General features: G+C 39.2%; 1 protein-coding gene across 1 annotated transcript in view; it reads left to right on the top strand.

The window, feature by feature from the left end:
• LOC140741814 (protein TASOR-like) overlaps positions 1 to 20,675 on the top strand; it is a 62,963-nt gene that overhangs the window by 39,583 nt on the left and 2,705 nt on the right. Inside the window, exons 15-21 of the mRNA XM_073072229.1 lie at positions 3,610 to 4,133; positions 7,104 to 7,245; positions 7,872 to 8,917; positions 9,892 to 10,017; positions 10,842 to 11,001; positions 11,497 to 11,605; positions 20,430 to 20,608. Of these exons, the coding sequence (XP_072928330.1) occupies positions 3,610 to 4,133; positions 7,104 to 7,245; positions 7,872 to 8,917; positions 9,892 to 10,017; positions 10,842 to 11,001; positions 11,497 to 11,605; positions 20,430 to 20,608 (2,286 nt within the window). The remainder of the gene's footprint in view (positions 1 to 3,609; positions 4,134 to 7,103; positions 7,246 to 7,871; positions 8,918 to 9,891; positions 10,018 to 10,841; positions 11,002 to 11,496; positions 11,606 to 20,429; positions 20,609 to 20,675) is intronic.

Raw genomic sequence — 20,675 nt, 5'->3', positions numbered from 1 at the left:
CCCTTGCTCCAATCCCTCAGCCACATAGTTATCCTCCACCTTACTCTATTCTTATACTCACTGTCGCGTGGCACAGGCAGTAATCCTGAGATTACAATCTTTGAGACCCTGCTTCTCAACTTCCTTCCTAACTCCTTGTAGTTTTCAGGGCCTCCTCTGTCTTCCAATCTATGTCGTTGATACCTTCCCACCTCAGGATATCATGGATGTGATCATCCTGGACCCTGGCACCCAGGAGGCAAACTACCATCCGTGTTTCTTACCTGCGTCCACAGAATCGCCTGTCTGACCCCCTAACTGAAGAGTCTCTTATCTCTGCTGCCATCCTCTTCCTTTCCCTACCCTTCTGAGCCACAGGGCCAGACTCTGTGTCAGAGATGTGGCCACTGTTGCTTCCCCCAGGTAGGTCATACCCCCCCACCCCAACAGTATTCAAACAGGAGTACTTATTGTTAAGGGGGACAACCGCAGGGTTACTCTCTAGTATCTGACTCTTGCCCTTCCCTCACCTGACTGTTACCCACTTACCTGTCTCCGGAGGCCCCCGTGTGACTACTTGCCTATGGTTCTTCTCTGTCACTTCCTTACTTTCCCTGAATAAGGTCAGCACATATCTATGGAAGTTTGCCAAAGTTTTTAATGAATGGAATGTAAATGATGGTCTTTAAGGATTTTGTGGAATAATGTATTCTCAAGATGTGGATAAAGTGGTTCTTGGGTCTAAGTAGTTGTGCGTTGATGGTCCATGTACATACCAAGGCACATATAGAGGACAATGGCAAAGTGAAAAATGACAGAAATGCTGTTGAAAGCGTCCATAACCCTTTGTCACATCTGAAATATTCTTTTTGTTTACTGTCGATAGTATTTGACTTGAGTATTTCCATGTTTTCATACTGTTTAGTTTTTTTAAATTTCATGAGCAAAATTCAAGTGTATTTTGGATAGGGATGATGGAGTCCTATATCTGGCTTGCACTTTTTAACCTGAAAGCATTAATGCTCATGCTGGATTTTTACAATTTATGTGATTGATAAAACAGTGGTGTGATAAAACTGGAATAAGTTTTGTTTTATCATTGTGGATGTTGTTAAAAAGGATAGCTTTTAACTTGAGACAAAAGAGATTGCAGATGCTGGAATCTGATTCTAAAAACAATGTGGGAAGAAGGCCATGTAAAGTACCATCTATGGAGGCAAAAGATGAGTTAACATTTTGGGTTGAGATCCCGCATTAAGATAAAGCACAGAGTCTCAAGGTCTAAGTTCAAAGTAAAATGTATTAGCAGAGTACATACATATCACCACATACAGCCCTGAAATTCTTTTTCTTTGGGTATACTTAACAAATCTATAGAAAAGTAACATCAGGAGCTGTTAACTGTAAACAAATGTGCAAATGCAGATATAAATATATAGCAATAAATAATGAGCATGAAATAATAAAACAGTCCTGAAATGAGTGTAGCTATCCTCTTTTTGTTCAAAAGCCTGATGGTCGAGGGGGTAGTAACTTTTCTAGAACCTGGTGGTGTGAGTCCTGAGGCACCTGTACTTTCTACCTGATGGCAGCAGTGAGAAAAGAACATGTCCTGGGTGGTGTGGATCTTTGATTGAAGCTGCTTTTCTACAGCAACTTTTCATGTAGATGTACTGGGCTGAATCCACTACTTTTTGTAGGATTTTCCACATAAAGGCATTGGTGTTCCCACACATGCCATAATGCAGCCAGTCAGCACACCTTTGTAGAAATTTGACAAGGTTTTCAATGACATGCCGAACCTCCACAGACTCCTGAGGAAGTGGAGGCACTGACATGCTTTCTTCGCAATAGTATTTATATGATTGATCCTGGACAGGTCCTCTGAGATAGTGACACACAGGAATTTTAAGTTACTGACCCTCTCCACCTCTGATCCTTCAATGAGGATTAACTCGGGGACTTCTAGTTTCCTTCTCCTGAAGTCTACAATCAGTTCCTTGGGCTTGGGGTGACATTGAGTGAGAGGTTGTTGTTATTACACCATTCAACCAAATTTTCAGTCTTCCTCCTGTATGCATTTGTTTGTTCACTCGGAGCTGAGTACCTAGCCTCTAACCAAATCTTCTGCTGATACTGTTTAAGTTGGTATAATTTACAGATGTTAATTGCCACTTATCAGCTAAAGTCTAAGGAATTGCAAATGAAACTGAAGATGAACTTTAGAAGTACGAGTAGGGTCATGCATGTTTTGCCCGTGTGAATCTGCAGCTAATGCTTTGTCAGTTCCACTTTCCTTCAATATCTCAACACACTTTAGATGACAAATAATACAGGTGTTTGTCATTGTAAAGTGGTAATTGGCATTAACTTCAGGATTTTTGCATAAATCTGGTTTAACCTAGTACTCATTGAGAATCGATCACTTACATAGAATGTGATCTTTCTGTGAAAGACCATAGAAATGTTGCACAAGGCCTAGATAAATTTTCAGCTGTGCTGTAAGTTTATAAAATACCTTTTTTAGGTAGCTGTGTTGTTAATACATTAAAATGTAATGGAGTTGGAAGTAGCTTTTTAAATTTGATATTTTAGTTCATGCTTTAATTTTTTTATTCTCGTCAAATCTTTCAAAAGTTTAATAAAATTATATTCCTCACTTAATTGTGTAAATCCTTTAATGTGATTGGCTGTTTACAACCAGTAGCTCTGGTAGAAGAGCCAATGTCAAGAGTACCACGCACCACTAGATCTTTTCATGCCATTAGTAAGCAATATTGATTCACTATTGGCCAGTGGTGTTGTGGTAACAGCATCTGACTTCGAGATGAATGATCCATGCTGGGTTGAGTGTCGAGCTAGCAACTTGGCCTTGTAAAAACCAGGCAGTTGCTAAGGAAACAGCAAAAAATGCCGCCCTATGTGCCACAAGGCTGAAAAGGAACAACAACTGGGTGCAAACTTCAGGCCACTTTATTAAAAACAAATATCCACAGCTTTTGAGTTGGGAGGAATTCAAAGATTTGCATCCGTCAGTGATCAAATTCTTCCATTTCTCAATTGTTTTTCTGAGAGTGCCCATGTTCAGGACTTTCCAATTGATGAAAACAGCCTCTTGACAACCACCACATTAATCCTAAAACCTTGTCCAAGGGGATCACTGCCCCATAGATTATAGGCCAAAATCATCTCCTCGCCAGGATTCAGTCTAGTAATTTATATCTTTGCATTGGCTGAATCTTGTTCATTTAATGCCTATTTAATGAAGGCATTTTAGTATCCTTGAAACTTGGATCTAAACAAATGAATAATATTAAAAACACACATACTTCTCGTGTTTTTGCCTAAACAATTCTATATTTGACTTCAAATTAGAGGTTGCCAGTGTCATTTGGTTAAATTAGGCTTCAAATACCGTTATTATGAATTAGTTTATATTTCTTTGAAATCTTCAGTGTATGCTGTTAGCATTTTTGTTTTTATTGGAAATTAGAATGGGTATTTCTGCTTCCCGTGGAAGGTTTGATTTATTATTCACCAAACATAGTTGTTACTCCATTCATTAAATATGATTGTGTCAGCAAATCCAAGAATCATCAGTCTGCCTTCCTTTATTAATAATCTTTGCAGAGTCATTGGAAGAGGATGCATCCAGGTTATCTGATCCAGTGCCTGAAGTGACAAATGGAGTTGGTTTTAGTGATACTTCCGTAAAACAGCATGATCAAACCACAGTATTGGCTCCAGATACTCAGAAACTTGTTGGCTTGCTGCTTGAAGTATTTAAATCTCCCACTTGTCCAAATCCTGGAACAGACTTTCAATTAAACCAGGAAAAAAGGATGCCTGTCTGCCCAAACAGTGATGACCTTCAACAAAGCATTGTGGATTATGATTGGGACCAGAGTAATGTTTCAATTAATGAGGAAACAAAACTGAATCAGCAAAACATTGATGCTTATACACAACAGAATGAACCAACAAAAGAACACTCAAAAGAAGAAATTGTATCTGGACTTGAACAAGGAAGTCCTGGATTAGTTGACAGTGGCTCTGTTTTACCAAATAATGATGATAATTTCAGAATAAAAGCAAATGATCATCCTTCTGTGGAACATTCATTGCAATTAGGCTTAAAGGAAGAGTACCCAGAGGTAAGGATTACTGTCCACGTTTTTCCATTTAACCATTGTTGGGAAAAGCATTATTCTATGAATTGCTGAATGACCAGCTTCATTATATAAATGGTTCTGATTCATAAGTTATAAAATAGACAATATGGGATCTGGGGTAAGAGAGATTGAAAGAGATTTGCCTTATCTGAGGCAAAGAGAGATTGAAAGGAAATCTGATTTACATGTCTTAACTTGCATCTCTACTCTCACGCAAAGACCAGTACCTAGCATGTGTACATGCCTACTTTTGTAAAACTCACTAATCTCCCACCATGTTTATGTAACAGTAAACATCAATTCCTGTAATGAGGAACATGATTCAGCCCTGCTGTATGTATTTCTGGTCTTAATTGGAGACATTTCTTCCCAAGCCTAATGTCCCCTTAAATCTCTGCATTGCCCTGCAGTTTTGAGTTCTATACCCCATCATCATCTGGGTTATTAATAAATAGATGATGAGTGCCTTTGCACAATTGGCTGTTTTCAAAACATAATCCCTCCCCCAGCCTTTGATAATATAAATGTGTACAAATTAACATCCTCCAGCAGCTTTGCTTTGAATAATTATAATTCATGGTCTTCCATGTTGCATGACTTGACATCATGCAGAGTGAGATTGAACTATATAACAGAGGCAAAAACTAAGTTGATCATTGGAATTAAAAATATTAATTCATTAACTTGCTGCACATGCTGTGTTCTGCATGCAGTACTTAAGTTTTTTTGTTTGCATGCGCAGATGACAAGCTTAAAGAGGCAAAAAAATAACAATGACACTGATTACTTAAGAAGAGTGGATCATTAAAATTTCTTAAGTGAAGATGATGCTGATCAACTTGAGACAAAATAGAGGACTAATTATCCACCACATAATTGACCCAAAAGGATTATATCGGTATTAAGAACGACTAGCAGAGAAGCTTACTGATATACTAGTACACATTTTCTGAAGTTAGTCTGTTTTTCATCAGATATGGGTTCTTTAGTTATCTTTGCAAGTACTAAATTCTATTTTGAAATTAAATTATATTGCCAAGTACAAACTAACTTTCCTTTAAACATTTTAATTCTGCTTGCAGATACCAATCTGATCCCATCATTTCAACATTAGCAAAAAAGTGCACTTACATGCTTGAGGGCCACATTCTTTAAACTTGCAAACCATGTGTAACATCATGTCTAGTTTTCTTGTAGTTTCCCATCAGCACATCCTGCTCTCTTGTGCCCTCACAACCCCTGACAAACTTGATTAACTATAACCTAATCACGGGACAATTTACCATGACCACTTAGCCTACCCACTATGTAGTTGGAGTCGTAGGACCCGAAGAAAACCCATGGGTTCTACAAGGAAGACGTACAGAGACTTTTCACAGAATGGCACCAGAATTAAATACGGCGTTCCAGAACAGCTGGAATAGCATCACAGTAAGCACTAAGCACAGAATAAGGAACTCTTTCATCATTCCCTAAAAAGAAATCCCTAATCAGGACTTCTACATAGCTTGCAGTACTTTATTTAAATTTGTAAATGTAAGTAAAACGTGGAAGATTCTTCCAACCACCAATCTAATGATGTCCAAAACTGCTTCTAAGAACATAAGAAATAGCAGGAGTATGCTATCCGGCCTGTCAAGCCTGCTTCGCCGTTCAATAAAATCATGGCTGATCTGACCACTCACTTAACCTATTTATATATCTCTCTGCAGACTCTCCATATCCTCTGCACAATTTGCTTTACTATTCAATTTAGTGTCATCAGCAAACTTGGGTACACTATGCTTGGTCCCCTCTTCCAGATCATTAATGTATATCATGAATAGTTGTGGGCCCAGCACTGACCCTGGTGGCACACTGCTCACCACTGATTGCCAACCAGAGAAATACCCATGTATCCCAACTCTGTGCTTTCTGTTAGTTAACCAATCCTCTATCCATGCTAATACATCACCCCCAACTCTATGCATCCTTACGTTATGGATAAGTCTTTTATGTGGCACCTTATCGAACGCCTTCTGGAAATCCAAGTAAATAATGTCCATCTGTTCCCCTCTAACAACTGCACTTGTTATATCCTCAAAGAACTTTAGTAAGTTTGTCAAACAGGAGTTACCTTTGTTGAATCCATGCTGCGTCTGCCTGATGGATCCATTTCTTTCCAGATGCCTTGTTGTTTCTTCTTTAATGATAGCTTCAAGCATTTTCCCAATTACAGATGTTAAACTAACTGGCTTATAGTTACCTGCCTTACACTGTTTGAATAAACATTAATTATTTGTTTTAAATTTTACAATCACTGGTGATTATTCTTGCAAAAAGTCTCTCCTTACATTTGCAATTTTATTGATAACATGGTAACTGAATGAGTGTTATTAATAAATGATGTAGAGTAATCTTTTAAAACTGCACTCTGCAGAAGTTGTTCATTCAGGTCTAGCTTGTGAGGCAGTCTGTACTTCTGATTTCCAAGTTGCTATTTAATTTCTGTTGTCCAGTAATAGATTTTCCTACTTTTAGCTACTTATGTTTCCTTTAATTTATGAAGCTATTTTGTGCAAAGGGCTGTATGTGATGGAATATGGGATGGGCTGAATGTCTTCCTGTTTTGTATGAAGTGAGGAACAACTTTGCATGGATTGAACAACTGTTCAACTTACCACCAGGGGACTGGTGCCCTGATGATCCACGGGTTATGTTAACATTTGCTCACCTGACCAAACTGATTTAGAGTACTTTCATGATAATAAACATTTATTGCTTTATTCTGGATTTTTTCTTCAAACCTAAGAAAATAAGATAATAAAAAAATAAGAAAAATGGTTGAAATTTGAGCTTAACAGAGAAAGATTTAACTCCATTGCACAAGAAGAGCATCATTATGGAAATGGCAGTTTTTTTTAAAAAAAAGAGGGGTTATATTTATCGTGTGGCTTTTTTTTAACTGTTAAGGAGCAGATCATAGGAAGTATAAGCAGTCCTGATGGATGTAGTCCTTGTACAAATGCCTCACATGACCAGCTATTCAGCAAGAAGGTGACCTCTGATTGTACCATTGATAGTGAAATCAATTGGAAACTTATTCCCATAACAGGTAAGACATTTGTATTTGAGGAAAAAAAAACTATCTGGTGATTGCCTTTAACTCTTCAAAATCTTACAGTTGTGCAAAGGAAGCAGATATTTTAAATAAAAAGATGATGGCATACAGTTTTATGAGCTTTATTGTGTTTATAATAACTTTCATTCTATCCCACTTAGCCTTTCCTGAAGGCAGTGACTTCAGGCTTAGACCATTGTGACTGTAAATACAGTAATTATCTTGCCTCCTTTGCAATTAAAATTAGATTTTTAAGTTGTATGCTAAAATAGGTTGCTTGAAGTTAGTTTGAAATAGTTTAAAGAAAAATTAACACACTTTGACTTGAACTATTTAACTGTTTTATTCATTTGTGTATTGGCATGTTCCTTTAAAAACACGGCAAAACAGATGTTAAGTAGTTCTTGTCTGTTGGAACTGTTAATTTTACAGTCAAAACATTGAAACGTCTTCAATGTTTAGTGGAACATCAATTAATTGAAATATTAATTTTAAAATTTATGCTTTGTACTATTGGTGTCCTGATTTAATATAATGATTAACACCAAATCTTAAAAATTACTAAAATGACTTTGTGTAAGGTTCATAACGTGTACAATAATAGTTGTCTCCATTTGTAGATATGAAATCGCGGATTGAACAACTGTTCTACTTACCACCAGAGGATTCATGCCCTGATGATCCACGGGTTATAAATCGGAAGTCAAATATTAATCATTATCAGTTGCCTTCAAATTCTGAAACTGGAGCAGGGACAGTTTTAAAGGAATGTTCAAAGGATTTCCATCACCCTGTTGCAGTTTACGGGACCAATGGCCGTCCTTTTGATCTAACAGATGATTCAGCTTCAGGAATTGAAAATACTATTAAATTGGAGTACAACAAGTTCTCAGACAAAATGATGCAAATACTTAAGAAGGAAAAAGTTAAATATGGCCCTGACAACGAAAGACTGATTTTTTCTGCACAGAAGACTTCAATGCTTTCTAAATATTCAAATATTCAAACACAACATATCCCTGTCCAAAATTACATAAATCAATTACGCAAAAGAATGAACTCAATCATTTCTGACTCATGTCCTGATATGTCGCACACAAATTTCCATCTTTATCCATCAGCTTCTCCAGAACTAACTCAAAGAAAACAAAAAAAAATTGAAGGCTGTAGTGAAATTGTACAGCCATACACAGACTCACAGCTAACAGGCTTTGGGTGCTTGAAAGAAGATTCCAGCCAGTGCTCCAAATCAGGTTATGTAGAACCAATTCTTTGTCAAAACACTAGAGATCTTGGAAGGGGTCTAGAAAGTGATGCCTCATTTGCTGAGAATATTGTGCAATCACAACAAAAGTCTGCACTAAGTAGTTTTACCTATAGCTCAGTAACTGATTCAAATTGCACAACTACAGTGAGAGAGGATTCAAGTTTGACTTTGGATCAAACACTGAGCTTCAGGGACCAGCAGGGATCAGCATGTCTGCTGCAGGAATCCAGTGGAATTGGAGGACCACCTGAAGCACAACCATGTCTGACCAACTTAATTCAAAGATTAAACCCAGAAGTCTTTTGCAGCTTGGTTGAAATTATTAAGGATGTTCACAAGAACACGGTGAAGTTTTACATTTATGAGGTGGAGAAGACTAATGTGTGTGCAGAAATTAAGGTATGGTGACTCAAGTAATATCAATATTATTTCGCTAAAGCACAAAGTTCACCAAATTTGGGTCTTAAATACTTCAGGTTATCTGTATTTTACAGGAAGAATTTGTATTTATTTCTGGCCTGACCACATCTAGAGCACTGCCTTCAGATTATGCATGCACTTGGACAAAGGCAAACAAAAGTTTCATCAGAAGAGGGTTTTGTGATTTGGGCAGACTGTATATATGTTTCTTTGAATTTTAGCTATGGAGGCTTGATTTAGATTTATGTTTACGAGTTGGACAGAAGTTCAGCCATAAAATTTTGAGTGGCACGGTAGCATGGCAATTAAGGTAAATGTCTTACAGAGCTAGTGACCCAGGTTCAATTCTGTCGCACTCTATAAGGTGTTTGTGTATTCTCCCTATGACTGAGTGGTTTTCCTCTAGGTGCTTCGGTTTCCTCCCACATTTCAAAGATGTATGCATTAGTAGGTTAGTTGTTCAGATTGGTGTGATTGGGTAGTGTGGATTAATTGGGCTGGAATGGCCTGTATCAGAGTCACCCAGAATTGTATGGCAGGGAATTAACCATGCTCAATCTCAGTTTTACTTTGGAGAATTTTGTTGTTTTTAGTAACAACTAATTAGATTTCATACTTGTGATGCTTTATGCATAAAGGGAAATTTATAACATTAAATTTAGACGTTTTCAATTTTTGTGTGGATAATTCTGCTTAATTTTGCAATTAACTGGTATTGGTAAGGAGGTATGAGAATTTCAAGACATTAATGACATCACTGGATGTTATTGAGTGATTACACATAACATGCATTTTTTAATTGGCTTGAGTAACCATGCAGAAATAGCCAGAAGGAATGAAGAATAATGGGGAGAGAAAAGATCTCTGTTGAGCTTTTTGCAATGATTTTTAATGGTATTTTATGCTATTGGTAGAATTGAGAATTACTTTTTCCCAATTTCTGAATCCTGTAGGGATATTTAACCGGATTAGGTAATAAGGAGTGTCATCCAGAGGAGTTTTTAAAAAGAAAAGCTGGTTCTGTGGATAAATTGCTAATTATAATTCAGAATGAAGACATTGCATCTCACATACACAAGGTAAGAAAATGCACAATAAAAGCAGAAAATGGATCAGACATAATCTGTGGGGGTGCCTCAGGTCTGAGAACTTTTGTCTGAAGTGGGAAAGAAAAACAAGTTAGTGTTTTAGTAGGGGAGATGTTAGGGAAAGGATAGGTAAAGGAAGGGCCATGTCCAGTTGGGTTTATGAGGGCAGATACATCCATTCTTTATAGACCTTTGCAATTTTTTAGGTCCCCTGAAGTGCACTTTTACAAATTTCCCCATATGATTGAATAAAATGTAAACACTTGTCATATACACACACTTAAAATTTAAGTTTCCAGTCACTGTGCAGTCGAAGCAATGCATTTTGAAAAGCAGTATTTTGCTTTTGAGATTTTATTACAGGAGTCACTTACCTGATACGGATGTATGTTGCACTGCATATTGATGCAGGCTACTGTAAAGAAAAATAAATTAACTGCCTGCACTTAGTGAAAGGATAATTGCTAGCCAGAGGGGCTTATTGCTATGTGGTCAGATATGTTTTGAACATGCTTCTTTTTCTGTTGGGGAGTGAAGGGTTGAGCATTGAAATGCAGCATTAATAACTGGGTGTTAAATATTTCCAATATTGGTCCAAAGTTGAAGCCCAACCTATCCAATAAACCAAGTTGTATTTTCTTCCAGCAGGGAGTTCAGAGTTCAAGTTTGTCATGCAACCATACATGAACACCCATGATTACAACCAAGCAGCTGAGTTTCGGTTCAGACACAGTTTCCACACTAACACTTTCTAAATTTACCTTTTTAAATTTATATGGAAATACTTGTTTTTGAGAAGTTTAATTTAATTACAGGTTCCATTATTGACCTCATTAAAGAAGTTATCCTGTGTCAGTTTTGCTGGAGTGGATAGTTTGGATGATGTACAGAATCGCACGTATAATGAACTGTTTGTGTCTGGTGGCTTTGTGGTGTCGGATGAAACTGTCTTGAATCCTGAATGTATTTCAGTAGGTAAGTTGACTACTGCAGCTTGGCTGTGAATTGCTAGCAACAATTACTTGAGTTGTTTTTGCAAGTATCCTTTGGCGAGCCATTGGAACAAAACCAAGTGAAATTGATGACAGGAGGCTTTAAAATGTATCAGTGAGTTCTGTTTCCTACTCCTGCTTTGCCTGCTCAACTCTGAAACTTCATTTGAAATTTTAAACACAGGATTTGTTTTGCCTGCCCAGATGGGATAAAAATACCTGCTGCTTTATTTTATTGGAGGGGAGATGAAGGAATTAATTCACTACTCTCTTGCTGCTCATATTTCAGAATTGAAGATGGGATAGGTTAAAGGCTTCAGGTTTTCATCTTGTGTATTTGTAAATATGAAACATAGCACTGGGTTGTTCCAGATTGAAAGCTAGGGCAGATATTTTCACATCAGTTATTTTTTAAATCTCGAATATCTTTATTGTATTTAAATGCTAATTACTTAGTAATAATAAATATTCCTTTCAGCAAAACTCAAGATATTCCTGGACTTCCTTAACAGTTTGAGCACAACTGAAAGCAAATGGATCTGGAAAGTCCACTGTAAAATACACAAGAAGTTAAAGGAAATGGCAAGGTTAGTGGAATTAATAACAAGGTTAATAACAACTATAATCTGTTCAAATGTCATGAAATGTTAATGATATTTGACTCCCGTTAAAATAATTAATATTCTTACACCAGTTGTGCACTGTTGGAAGTTTCCTGCAATTTAGGTTTCTAAAGTGATTCTTTCACAACTTTGTCCCTATGTTCGGAGGCAGTTTGAAATTGTCGTCTTTGCTGGGTTGAAGCTTGATAGATATTGCTGTGTATGTGGCCTAGCTACACAACAATGCTATTAATAAAAACGCTGGAGACGGGAGCCAAGTTTCATGGTTCTTTTTCTGGCAGAGTCAGAACTGTAATACACACGTACAGATCAATACGTGCCTAATAACACACGCTCAATATGTGCCTAATAGCACATTCAACGACGACGGTACACTCCTCCCCTTTTTATTTTAATAGTGTGTCAACTTTTTTTTAACTGGGGCATTATGCTAAACAAATAAGTTTACCCTTAGCATACAAAAGTCTACCATTTGTTTACTTAGTAACTTAATAATATCAAATTATAACAAAGTAACATAATAATATCAAATTATAACAAGCTTTTTTGCTTTTGGTCTAAGACCCATTTATAACTCAAGTCTCTGGGGGGGGGGGGGGTCTTCTCTGCCTCCCAGGTAACAGGTGTCAATAACTTGTTTGTTTCAATACAGATTTCCATACAGAAGTCATGAAAAGTTGACCTCTGAGCATAGGGAATTAAGACGATGTGCGCCTCCAACTTGCTAAGAGTTCTAGGCAGCAGAACGCCTCTGTATAATGAAGACTCCTCTGTGCAGCTGTCCTAGATATATATGCATCTTTAGGCTATCACTTGTCTTCCTTACCCATATCTCATTTGATCCAATTTAGCTAATTACACAGCCAATCTTCGTATTCTCCTTAGATTCCAAATAGATAGCTTGACCTTTATGATACCATCTCTTTCCATGATATAACTTCCCATCTTCTATTGGTGCTTCATATCTTTGTGCTGGTGATTCAGCAGGGGTGTTGGGAAGATGCTCAGGAGAAGATGGAGATGCTGGTCTTCCCGGAGATTTAAGCGTATTGAGAGTTCACAGATTTTCCATTATCTGTTAACAAATAATTTAACTGCGTAGGTGCAGGTTTTCATCTTTCGTCTGTAATTGGATCAGGGTCATTAAGTCTCGACCTTGGTTTCCTAGTCATTATTGGCTTTACCTCCATAGAATTTTCTGTGAGTTCCATTGTTAGCCTCTCATTCCCAGTCATCTTTTTCTTTTCTTCTAACTCAATCTTTTTATTTTCAAATTCCTTCACCGCTGCTTTCTTCTCTTTAATTTAATTCTTTTCCATTTCTTCTGTCTCCAGTTGCAGAAAAAGTTCTGCATTTCGTATTCCTTCCTTGGATTGTTGATCTAGTTTTTTCATCCTGTTCTGATACTCCTGCAAAATGCCTTCCTGTAACTGCTGTAGCTGTCTTTTGAGAGATGTCAATTTCTCCTGGTACATCTGCTCTTTTACTTACAGGTAGTCTTCATCATCCTGCTTACTGGCAATCTCTGTCTCCCTTGCACCCTCTTGTATCTTCAACCGAGTCGCGGCCACGCATACTGAGTTTGTCCTCATCGTCGAGGCTGTCTAGCTCCTCCTCATTGTTGTAATAGTCGACAATGGGTGAGAGGAGAGCTGCAGACACCTTCCCCACCGATCTGCCCTCCTTTGTTGACACATCTAGTGCCTTGATGGTGTGCCAATCCAACTGAATTTTCCTGAGCCATTCACATCCCAGCAATGGTGGTCCTCCAGTTTTCAGTACATAGAGGTTCAGCTGCTGTGTTTCGTCTCCGTATGTCACCGTCACTTTAATTTTACCTTTGGGATGCAGTCCTGTGTAAGTCTTTAGCAGTAGTTTAGTTTGTTTCAGAGGTATGTGAGAAAATAGTAGTTAGTAATCGTGTACAGAGATCACTGTTAAAGCTGAGCCTGTGTCCAACTCCATTTTCAGTCTCACGTCTGCCACTTGTGGAGTGATCCTTATTACTCTTCGATCATCTGTCTCCTTCACGCTGTGAAGTTGCAGACAAGACAATTCACTTTTGAGTTGTTTTCATCAGAACTGCTTTCTTTCATTTTGTGCACATTGTTGTTTTCCTTTCTGGGGTTTCTTGTTTCTTCGTATTTTGTCCTTTTTCTGCTGTTTACTAGCTTTGCATACTCTGCCATTGTGGCCCTGTTTGCCACAGTTTCTGCATTCTTTGTCTTTAAGCCAACAGTCATCAGGGTCATGTGACATGTTCCTACAATGTTAACATTTCTTTCCTTCATTTCTGTTCAGTGACGTTTTATTCATAGCATATTCCAGAGATTTTTGTTGTATCTCCGAAGCACCCCATGCTGCTGTTTCCATTGATATTGCAATGTTCAGTGCCTTCTGTAAGGTCTTTTTCACCCAGGAGTTTCTTCTGTGTGGTTTCACAGTGCATGCCGCACACTAACCTGTCCCCCTCAGTGCGTCTGATAGACCAGCTCCAAATTGACAATGTTCTGATAATTTGCGCAATTCAGTACTATGTTCAGAAATGCTTTCATTTTTGCTCTGATTCTGTTTGTGAAATTTAAATCTTTCAGCAATGACCAGTGGTTTGGGGCTTAAATGCTTTTGGAGAGTGTCTACTATTTGCTTGAACATTTTGTCAGCTGGCTTTTCAGGGGTTAACAAGCTCCGTAGCAGCCCATATGTTTTTGCTCCCAGAATACTGAATAAGACGCTGGCTTTCTTTTAATCATAAACACTGTTAGCCTCACAATATAACTCCACTCTCTCAATGTAAGTTGCCCAGTCTTTAATGCCACTATGAAATGCTGTAATGGTTCCAATCATCGCCATCTTTGTTATGTTAATTTAGCTCCCTTTTCCCCTCGTTTTCTTTTTGACTCGCATGTCCTTTCTGCTAGCGCCACGAGCGCACTCTGTTTAGATGTGTTTGCCGCTCCTTTTTTATCTCCCTTCTGGGGCAGGCAGACCCTCAGTCCCTGGAGGTCAGTGCTGGCTGTGGTCTCCCTGCACGTGCTGCAGCTCCGACTGTGTCTCTTGGTCTCCTGATGTTCCTATCAGACTCGTGGCCTCGCTCTGCCTCCTTCTCCCGCTCCTTGGCTCGTTCCTTGTGCTCTTCTTCCGAGTGTCGTTATCAATTAAAACACGTCGTTTCGATACGATGTAGATTCATTTAATTCGTCGCTAATTTGTTGTGTATGTAGCCTGGTTACACAACAATACTACCGTAGATGTCGGATTATAAGCCGCTACTTTTTTCCCATGCTTTGAACAGCATTGAACATAGCGGCTTATAATAAGGTGCGGCTAATAGAAGGTTTTTTCCCATGCCGCCAAAACATTTTGCCTCGTAACAGTAGACCAATAAAATTGATGAGTAGTTCACAGAGGTCCAATGAAATTGTACGATAAATCAAGCGCACTTCACAAATTATTGTAAATCAGCCATTTGTACTCACCCTCATCAACATGGAAAACACTCGAAGAAAAGCATATGATGCAGCTTTTAAGTTAAAGGCAATCAATCTGGCGGTTGAACAAGGAAATCGAGCTGCTGCGCATAATCTTGGCATACATGAATCGATGGTGAGACGGTGGAGACGCCAGCGCGAAGAACTGAATCAATGCAAAAAGACGACAAAAGCTTTCAGAGGTAATCACAGCAGATGGCCCGAACTTGAAAACTTTCTTGAAGACTGGGTTAACACACAGAGAGCAGGCGGCCGCGGTGTTTCCACCGTGCAGATCAGACTGAAGGCTAAAGCAATCGCCACCAAAATGAAAATCGAAGATTTTAGAGGTGGGCCATCGTGGTGTTTTAGATTTATGAGACGAAAAGGCCTGTCCATCAGGGTACGCACGACTCTCTGTCAGCAGCTCCCTCCCGACCATGAGGAAAAACTTGCTAACTTCCGCACATTCACTCAAACAAAGATAGCGGAGAATTCCTTCGGGCCAGATGAAATCATAAATATGGATGAAGTACCTTTTTCGTTTGACCTGCCTCTCACTCGGACTGTTAATAAAAAAGGTGACTCGTCCATCATACTGAAAACAAGTGGCCATGAGAGAACGCATTTTACTTGTGTTCTGAGCTGCACAGCATCCGGACTAAAGCTTCCACCGATGGTGATTTTTAAGCGGCTGACAATGCCAAAGGAAAAATTCCCAAAAGAAATCATGGTGAAAGTCAATAAGAAAGGTTGGATGATGGAGAGTCTAATGAAGGATTGGCTCAGAGAGTGCTACGCCAAGCGACCGGGGGGATTTTTTCACATAAAAAAAGCGTTGCTCGTTATGGACAGCATGAGGGCTCATATAACAGATTCAGTGAAAGCTGCCATCAAGAGTACAAACTCAATTCCAGCTGTGATTCCTGGGGCACCACGAAGTATTTGCAGCCACTGGACATCAGCGTGAACCGGGCATTTAAAGTGGCACTACGCATTGAGTGGGAGACTTGGATGACGAGCGGCGAGAAATCCTTTACCAAAACAGGCCACATGCGAAGAGCATCTTTAACTCAAGTCTGCCAGTGGATCCTAAATGCTTGGAGCCATGTCACAACATCCACCATCACCAACGGGTTTCGAAAGGCTGGACTGCTGCGTGATGAAGAGGATCGCGTGCGCTCAAGTGAGAGCGACAACGAAGAGATTGAAGTGAGTGATGAGATCCTGAGGTTGTTCAATTCGGACACTGAAGAAGAGGACTTTGATGGTTTTAGTGCGCAGGAGGAAGATGAAGAAGGCGATCAATAACTTTTCCTGGTAGGCTGCAGAATATATATATTTTTTAACCAGTCGTTAGGAGATGCTGGAATGTTGTTCATGCACTGTTCAGTAAAAAAGTATACCCAACGTAATTTGTGTGTTACCGATAGGTATGTATTTTAAAAGTAGCCGTGTTACAGGCACGGTTCGAAAAAAAGCATTTGCAATATGTATTTGTTTATGTTACCATACGGATTTAATTAAAAGTTTAAAAAATCCTCACGTGTGTTAGGATTTAATTTGGGACTGCCGCTTCAGGTCAGGAATGGCTCACGTGATATTAGACAGCAGTACAAGGGAGGGAGGGAGCGAAACTGAGGATTCCGCTGCACCGAAACTGCTAGCGATTCAGTAAACAAAAAAACAGTAAAACTCGTGTGTGAATGGTATCGGGCCAATAAGGACACAAGTGTCCGATGTTACCAAATACCGGTAGGTATAACAAAGTTTAGCCTTACCAAATATGTGTAGCGAGGGTTTGGTTTGGGGGAAAAAGGAGTATAAATAAGAGCAGAATGTAAGGGGAAGGCAAAACGCGTTCTGCAATAAAGCCACGCTGCACTGTAATCCGGTGTTGGTTGTCTCTCTTCCAAAACGAACACAGGGCAGAATTTGAAGCCCAACACGTGTAATATCTTTCTGTGTAAATATCTCATATTACAAGCGGCCGAAAATCCGGTGCGCCGGAAATCCAGTGCGCCGAAAATCCGGTCCGCCGGAAATTCGGTGCGGCCTAAAATCCGGTGCGGCCTGTACAATTAAAAAATTGATTTTATTTCTAAAATTAGAGCCAGCGGCTTTTAATCAGGTGCGCTCTGTAGTCCGGAATCTACGGTATTAATAAAAACGCTGGAGACGGGAAGTAAATTTCAAGGTTCTTTACTGGCAGAGTCCGGACTTTAACACACAGGTACAGATCAATACGCGCCTAATAACACAGTTTGGCATCAGCAGTACTGCAGGAATTGCCAGTCAGTGTTGAACTCAATGTAGGATGGTCTTGGGAATTCAAGCTCTGGAGATTTCCTCAGGGTTTGCTTCAGAAGCCTTTCCCATGGGTGGGTGTAGCTGCAAGGCAGTGAGTTTTCCTTCTGGATGAGCTACCAACCGCAGCTGACGAGCCCCATCTGCCCGAAGCAAATGGTTTTAAGGCACCAGTAATCTGCCTTTGTCTCACTCCTGTTAGTAGAAACTGTTCCTCCAGGCTTAGTAGTTAAGCTACACGTAAAGGACAGTAATTGAGAGGTCAGTGACTGCTTGAGATGCATGTCATTGGGAGCATTTAATAAGCACTGGGAGCTTACCCTACTACCTCTCCCGGCTATGTGAACCTTATGGAACTTCCCTCTTTGTCTACAACACCAAATTTTTGCTAATCATACACTCACATCCGGATTATTAACAGGCACAACAAATAGCTAAGGTGCCAGCACCAATTCCAGTGGTACACTGAACTTGCAATCGCAAAAGGTAACCTACAGCAACTGCCACCGTCTAGGGCAGGGGTGTCAAACTCATTTTAGGTCACGGGCCGGATTGAGCAAAATGCAGCTTCATGCGGGCCGGATCAGTCGGACGCGTGCGAATGCAGCTTTCGTTGCCTCCGTTTTTTCAGCCTGCTCTCATGTGTCTCAGTCTCTGCTATAACTACAAAGTGTTTCACTTTACAAATTCCGTTTCTTATGAAGAAGACTGCCGAGCAAGACTGCTGAATAAACACTAAAAACCCTGAAAACCTGGTACCTGAATAAACTCAGCATTAGCCATATCATACGCCATAGGCGCTTCGATTACTGGGGCCAGCTTTAATAGTAATTAGATATTATCTCGAGGGCCAAAGATAATTCCACCGTGGGCCTTGAGTTTGACATATATGCTCTAGGGTGTATTCACAAGTCATTTTTTTATGAATGAACCAAATGTTATTTCTTTTAATATTAATTTTTTAAAATTTGCCACCTGCTTCAGAATGTCTGTGATCATAAATTTTTGTAAATAGTGAAAATGTTTTTTGGCTATCCTGAACTGTTAATCATCATTTTATGGGTGGTCTACTTAAGGATGGTGGTTGTGATATCACTAGGTTGAGAGCTCTGCTTCTAGAAGAATTTAGTGCTTTTAGCACTGTAAAACATAGGCCTGGATTTGCAGAATCTAGCCCATTGGTTCCAGTTCCCTTTCCACATTACCTGGAGTATTTGTAACATTAGATTTTTATTTTAGATTTTTTATTGTCTGCTGTATTTTGCTTTCATGCACATAAACATGTTTGGGCTATCTAATGTGAGGTATCACAGAATTATTAGAAAAGGTAAAATTGAAATATCAGGAATTTTAAAGTACCGTAGATTCTGGACTACAGAGCGCACCTGATTAAAAGCCGCTGGCTCTAATTTTAGAAATAAAATCAATTTTTTACTTGTACAGGCCGCACCGGATTTTCGGCCGCAGGTGTCCCACGTTGTAATATGAGATATTTACACAGAAAGATATTACACGTGAGGATTTTTTAACTTTTAATTAAATCCATATGGTAACAAACAAATATATATTGCAAATGCTTTTTTTCGAACCGTGCCTGTAATACGGCTACTTTTAAATATACATACGTATCGGTAACACAAATTACGTTGCATATACTTTTTTTACTGAACAGCACGAACAACATTCCAGTATCTCCTAGCGACTGGTAAAAATATATATACTGCAGCCTACCAGGAAAAGTTATTGATCGCCTTTAACTTAAAAGCAGCGTTTTCGCTCGGGTCTAATGTGCTCGGGTCTGATGTGCTCGGGTCTAATGAGCTTGCGTAACGCGATCGGGTCTAATCGGGTCTAATGAGCTCGGCTAATGTGCTCGGGTCTGATGAGCTCGCGTAACGCGATCGGGTCTAATCGGGTCTAATGAGCTCGGCTAATGTGCTCGGGTCTGATGTGCTCGGGTCTAATGAGCTCGCGTAACGCGATCGGGTCTAATCGGGTCTAATGAGCTCGGCTAATGTGCTCGGGTCTGATGTGCTCGCGTAATGCCCCCACCTTCCCGTTTATCGCAAACCGGTATTTTTCCCACAAGACGCGGCGAAACCGGGTGTGACGTCATAGCATCCCGGGATGTAGTACAGAAAACAAATATAGTTAAAACACTTCTAACTTTAACTAACAAATGAATTACTAAGCGAAAATATTATAAACTAAGTAACTGCCATAAAGGCAGCACAATGCTTTTCTTCGAGTGTTTTCCATGTTGATGAGGGTGAGTACAAATGACTGATTTACAATAATTTAATTGTGAAAGTGCGCTTGATTTATCGTACAATTTCATTGGACCTCTGTGAACTACTCATCAATTTTATTGGTCTACTGTTACGAGGCAAAATGTTTTTGGCGGCATGAAAAAAAACCATGTATTAGCCGCTCTGTATTAAAGGCCGCAGAGTTCAAAGCTGTTCAAAATGTGGGAAAAAAGTAGCGGCTTAAAATCCGGAATCTACGGTAGTTTTTTGTTTTGTATTGCCCCAGCAAATCAGTGAACACTTCAGTACTAATTATTTTCTGGGCTTGCTGTCAACATAAATGTTAAGTGATGTACAATCCTCAATGTGAATCAATTGCACCTTGTTTGGGACAACACGATGGTGCAGCAATTTCTGCCTCATAGCTACAGTGACTTGAGTTTGGTGACGTCTCTATGGATTTTGCACATTCTGAGTGTGAACGCGTGGGTTTAATCCTGGGTATCTGTTACTTCCCATTTACCAAAAACTTGTTGGTAGATGGAAGCAAATTACCTTCAGAATAAGTGATGATGGACACATGTGAAACCAGTAGGTTACATGGAAATATGTGGGAGATGAAACTGAAGTAATTGCTTTGGGAGCCTACAGATTCATTAAGTAAAAATGCTTCTTGTGTTGTATGGAAATATTAGAAAGATGCTGCTTTGTTTACTTTGTCATATGTATAATGGAACTGTTTTTGTTTACATGCTCTTATAGGACCAATACAGCAGCCTTCAATATTTTATCCCTTCTGAATAAATATCAGAAACTTAACTTAGTAGAAGTTCTCTCCTATCATGATTGTGACTCCAGATCACGAACCACAATTGATTTAGACTGTTTAATCAAACTACAAGCTCAGACCATACAACGCAGACATGTTGTTTTTCTGACTGGTAAGTAGTATGTTTTAACTGCAATTCTGCTTTTCTTGTTTAACCAGATTATTTCTTGATCTTTTGA

This window comes from Hemitrygon akajei, chromosome 19, assembly GCF_048418815.1.
Source record: "Hemitrygon akajei chromosome 19, sHemAka1.3, whole genome shotgun sequence".
In the NCBI taxonomy this organism is placed as follows: Eukaryota; Metazoa; Chordata; class Chondrichthyes; order Myliobatiformes; family Dasyatidae; genus Hemitrygon; species Hemitrygon akajei.
Note: the sequence above shows the minus strand (reverse complement) of the source record. Positions and strands in the feature narration are given on the sequence as shown.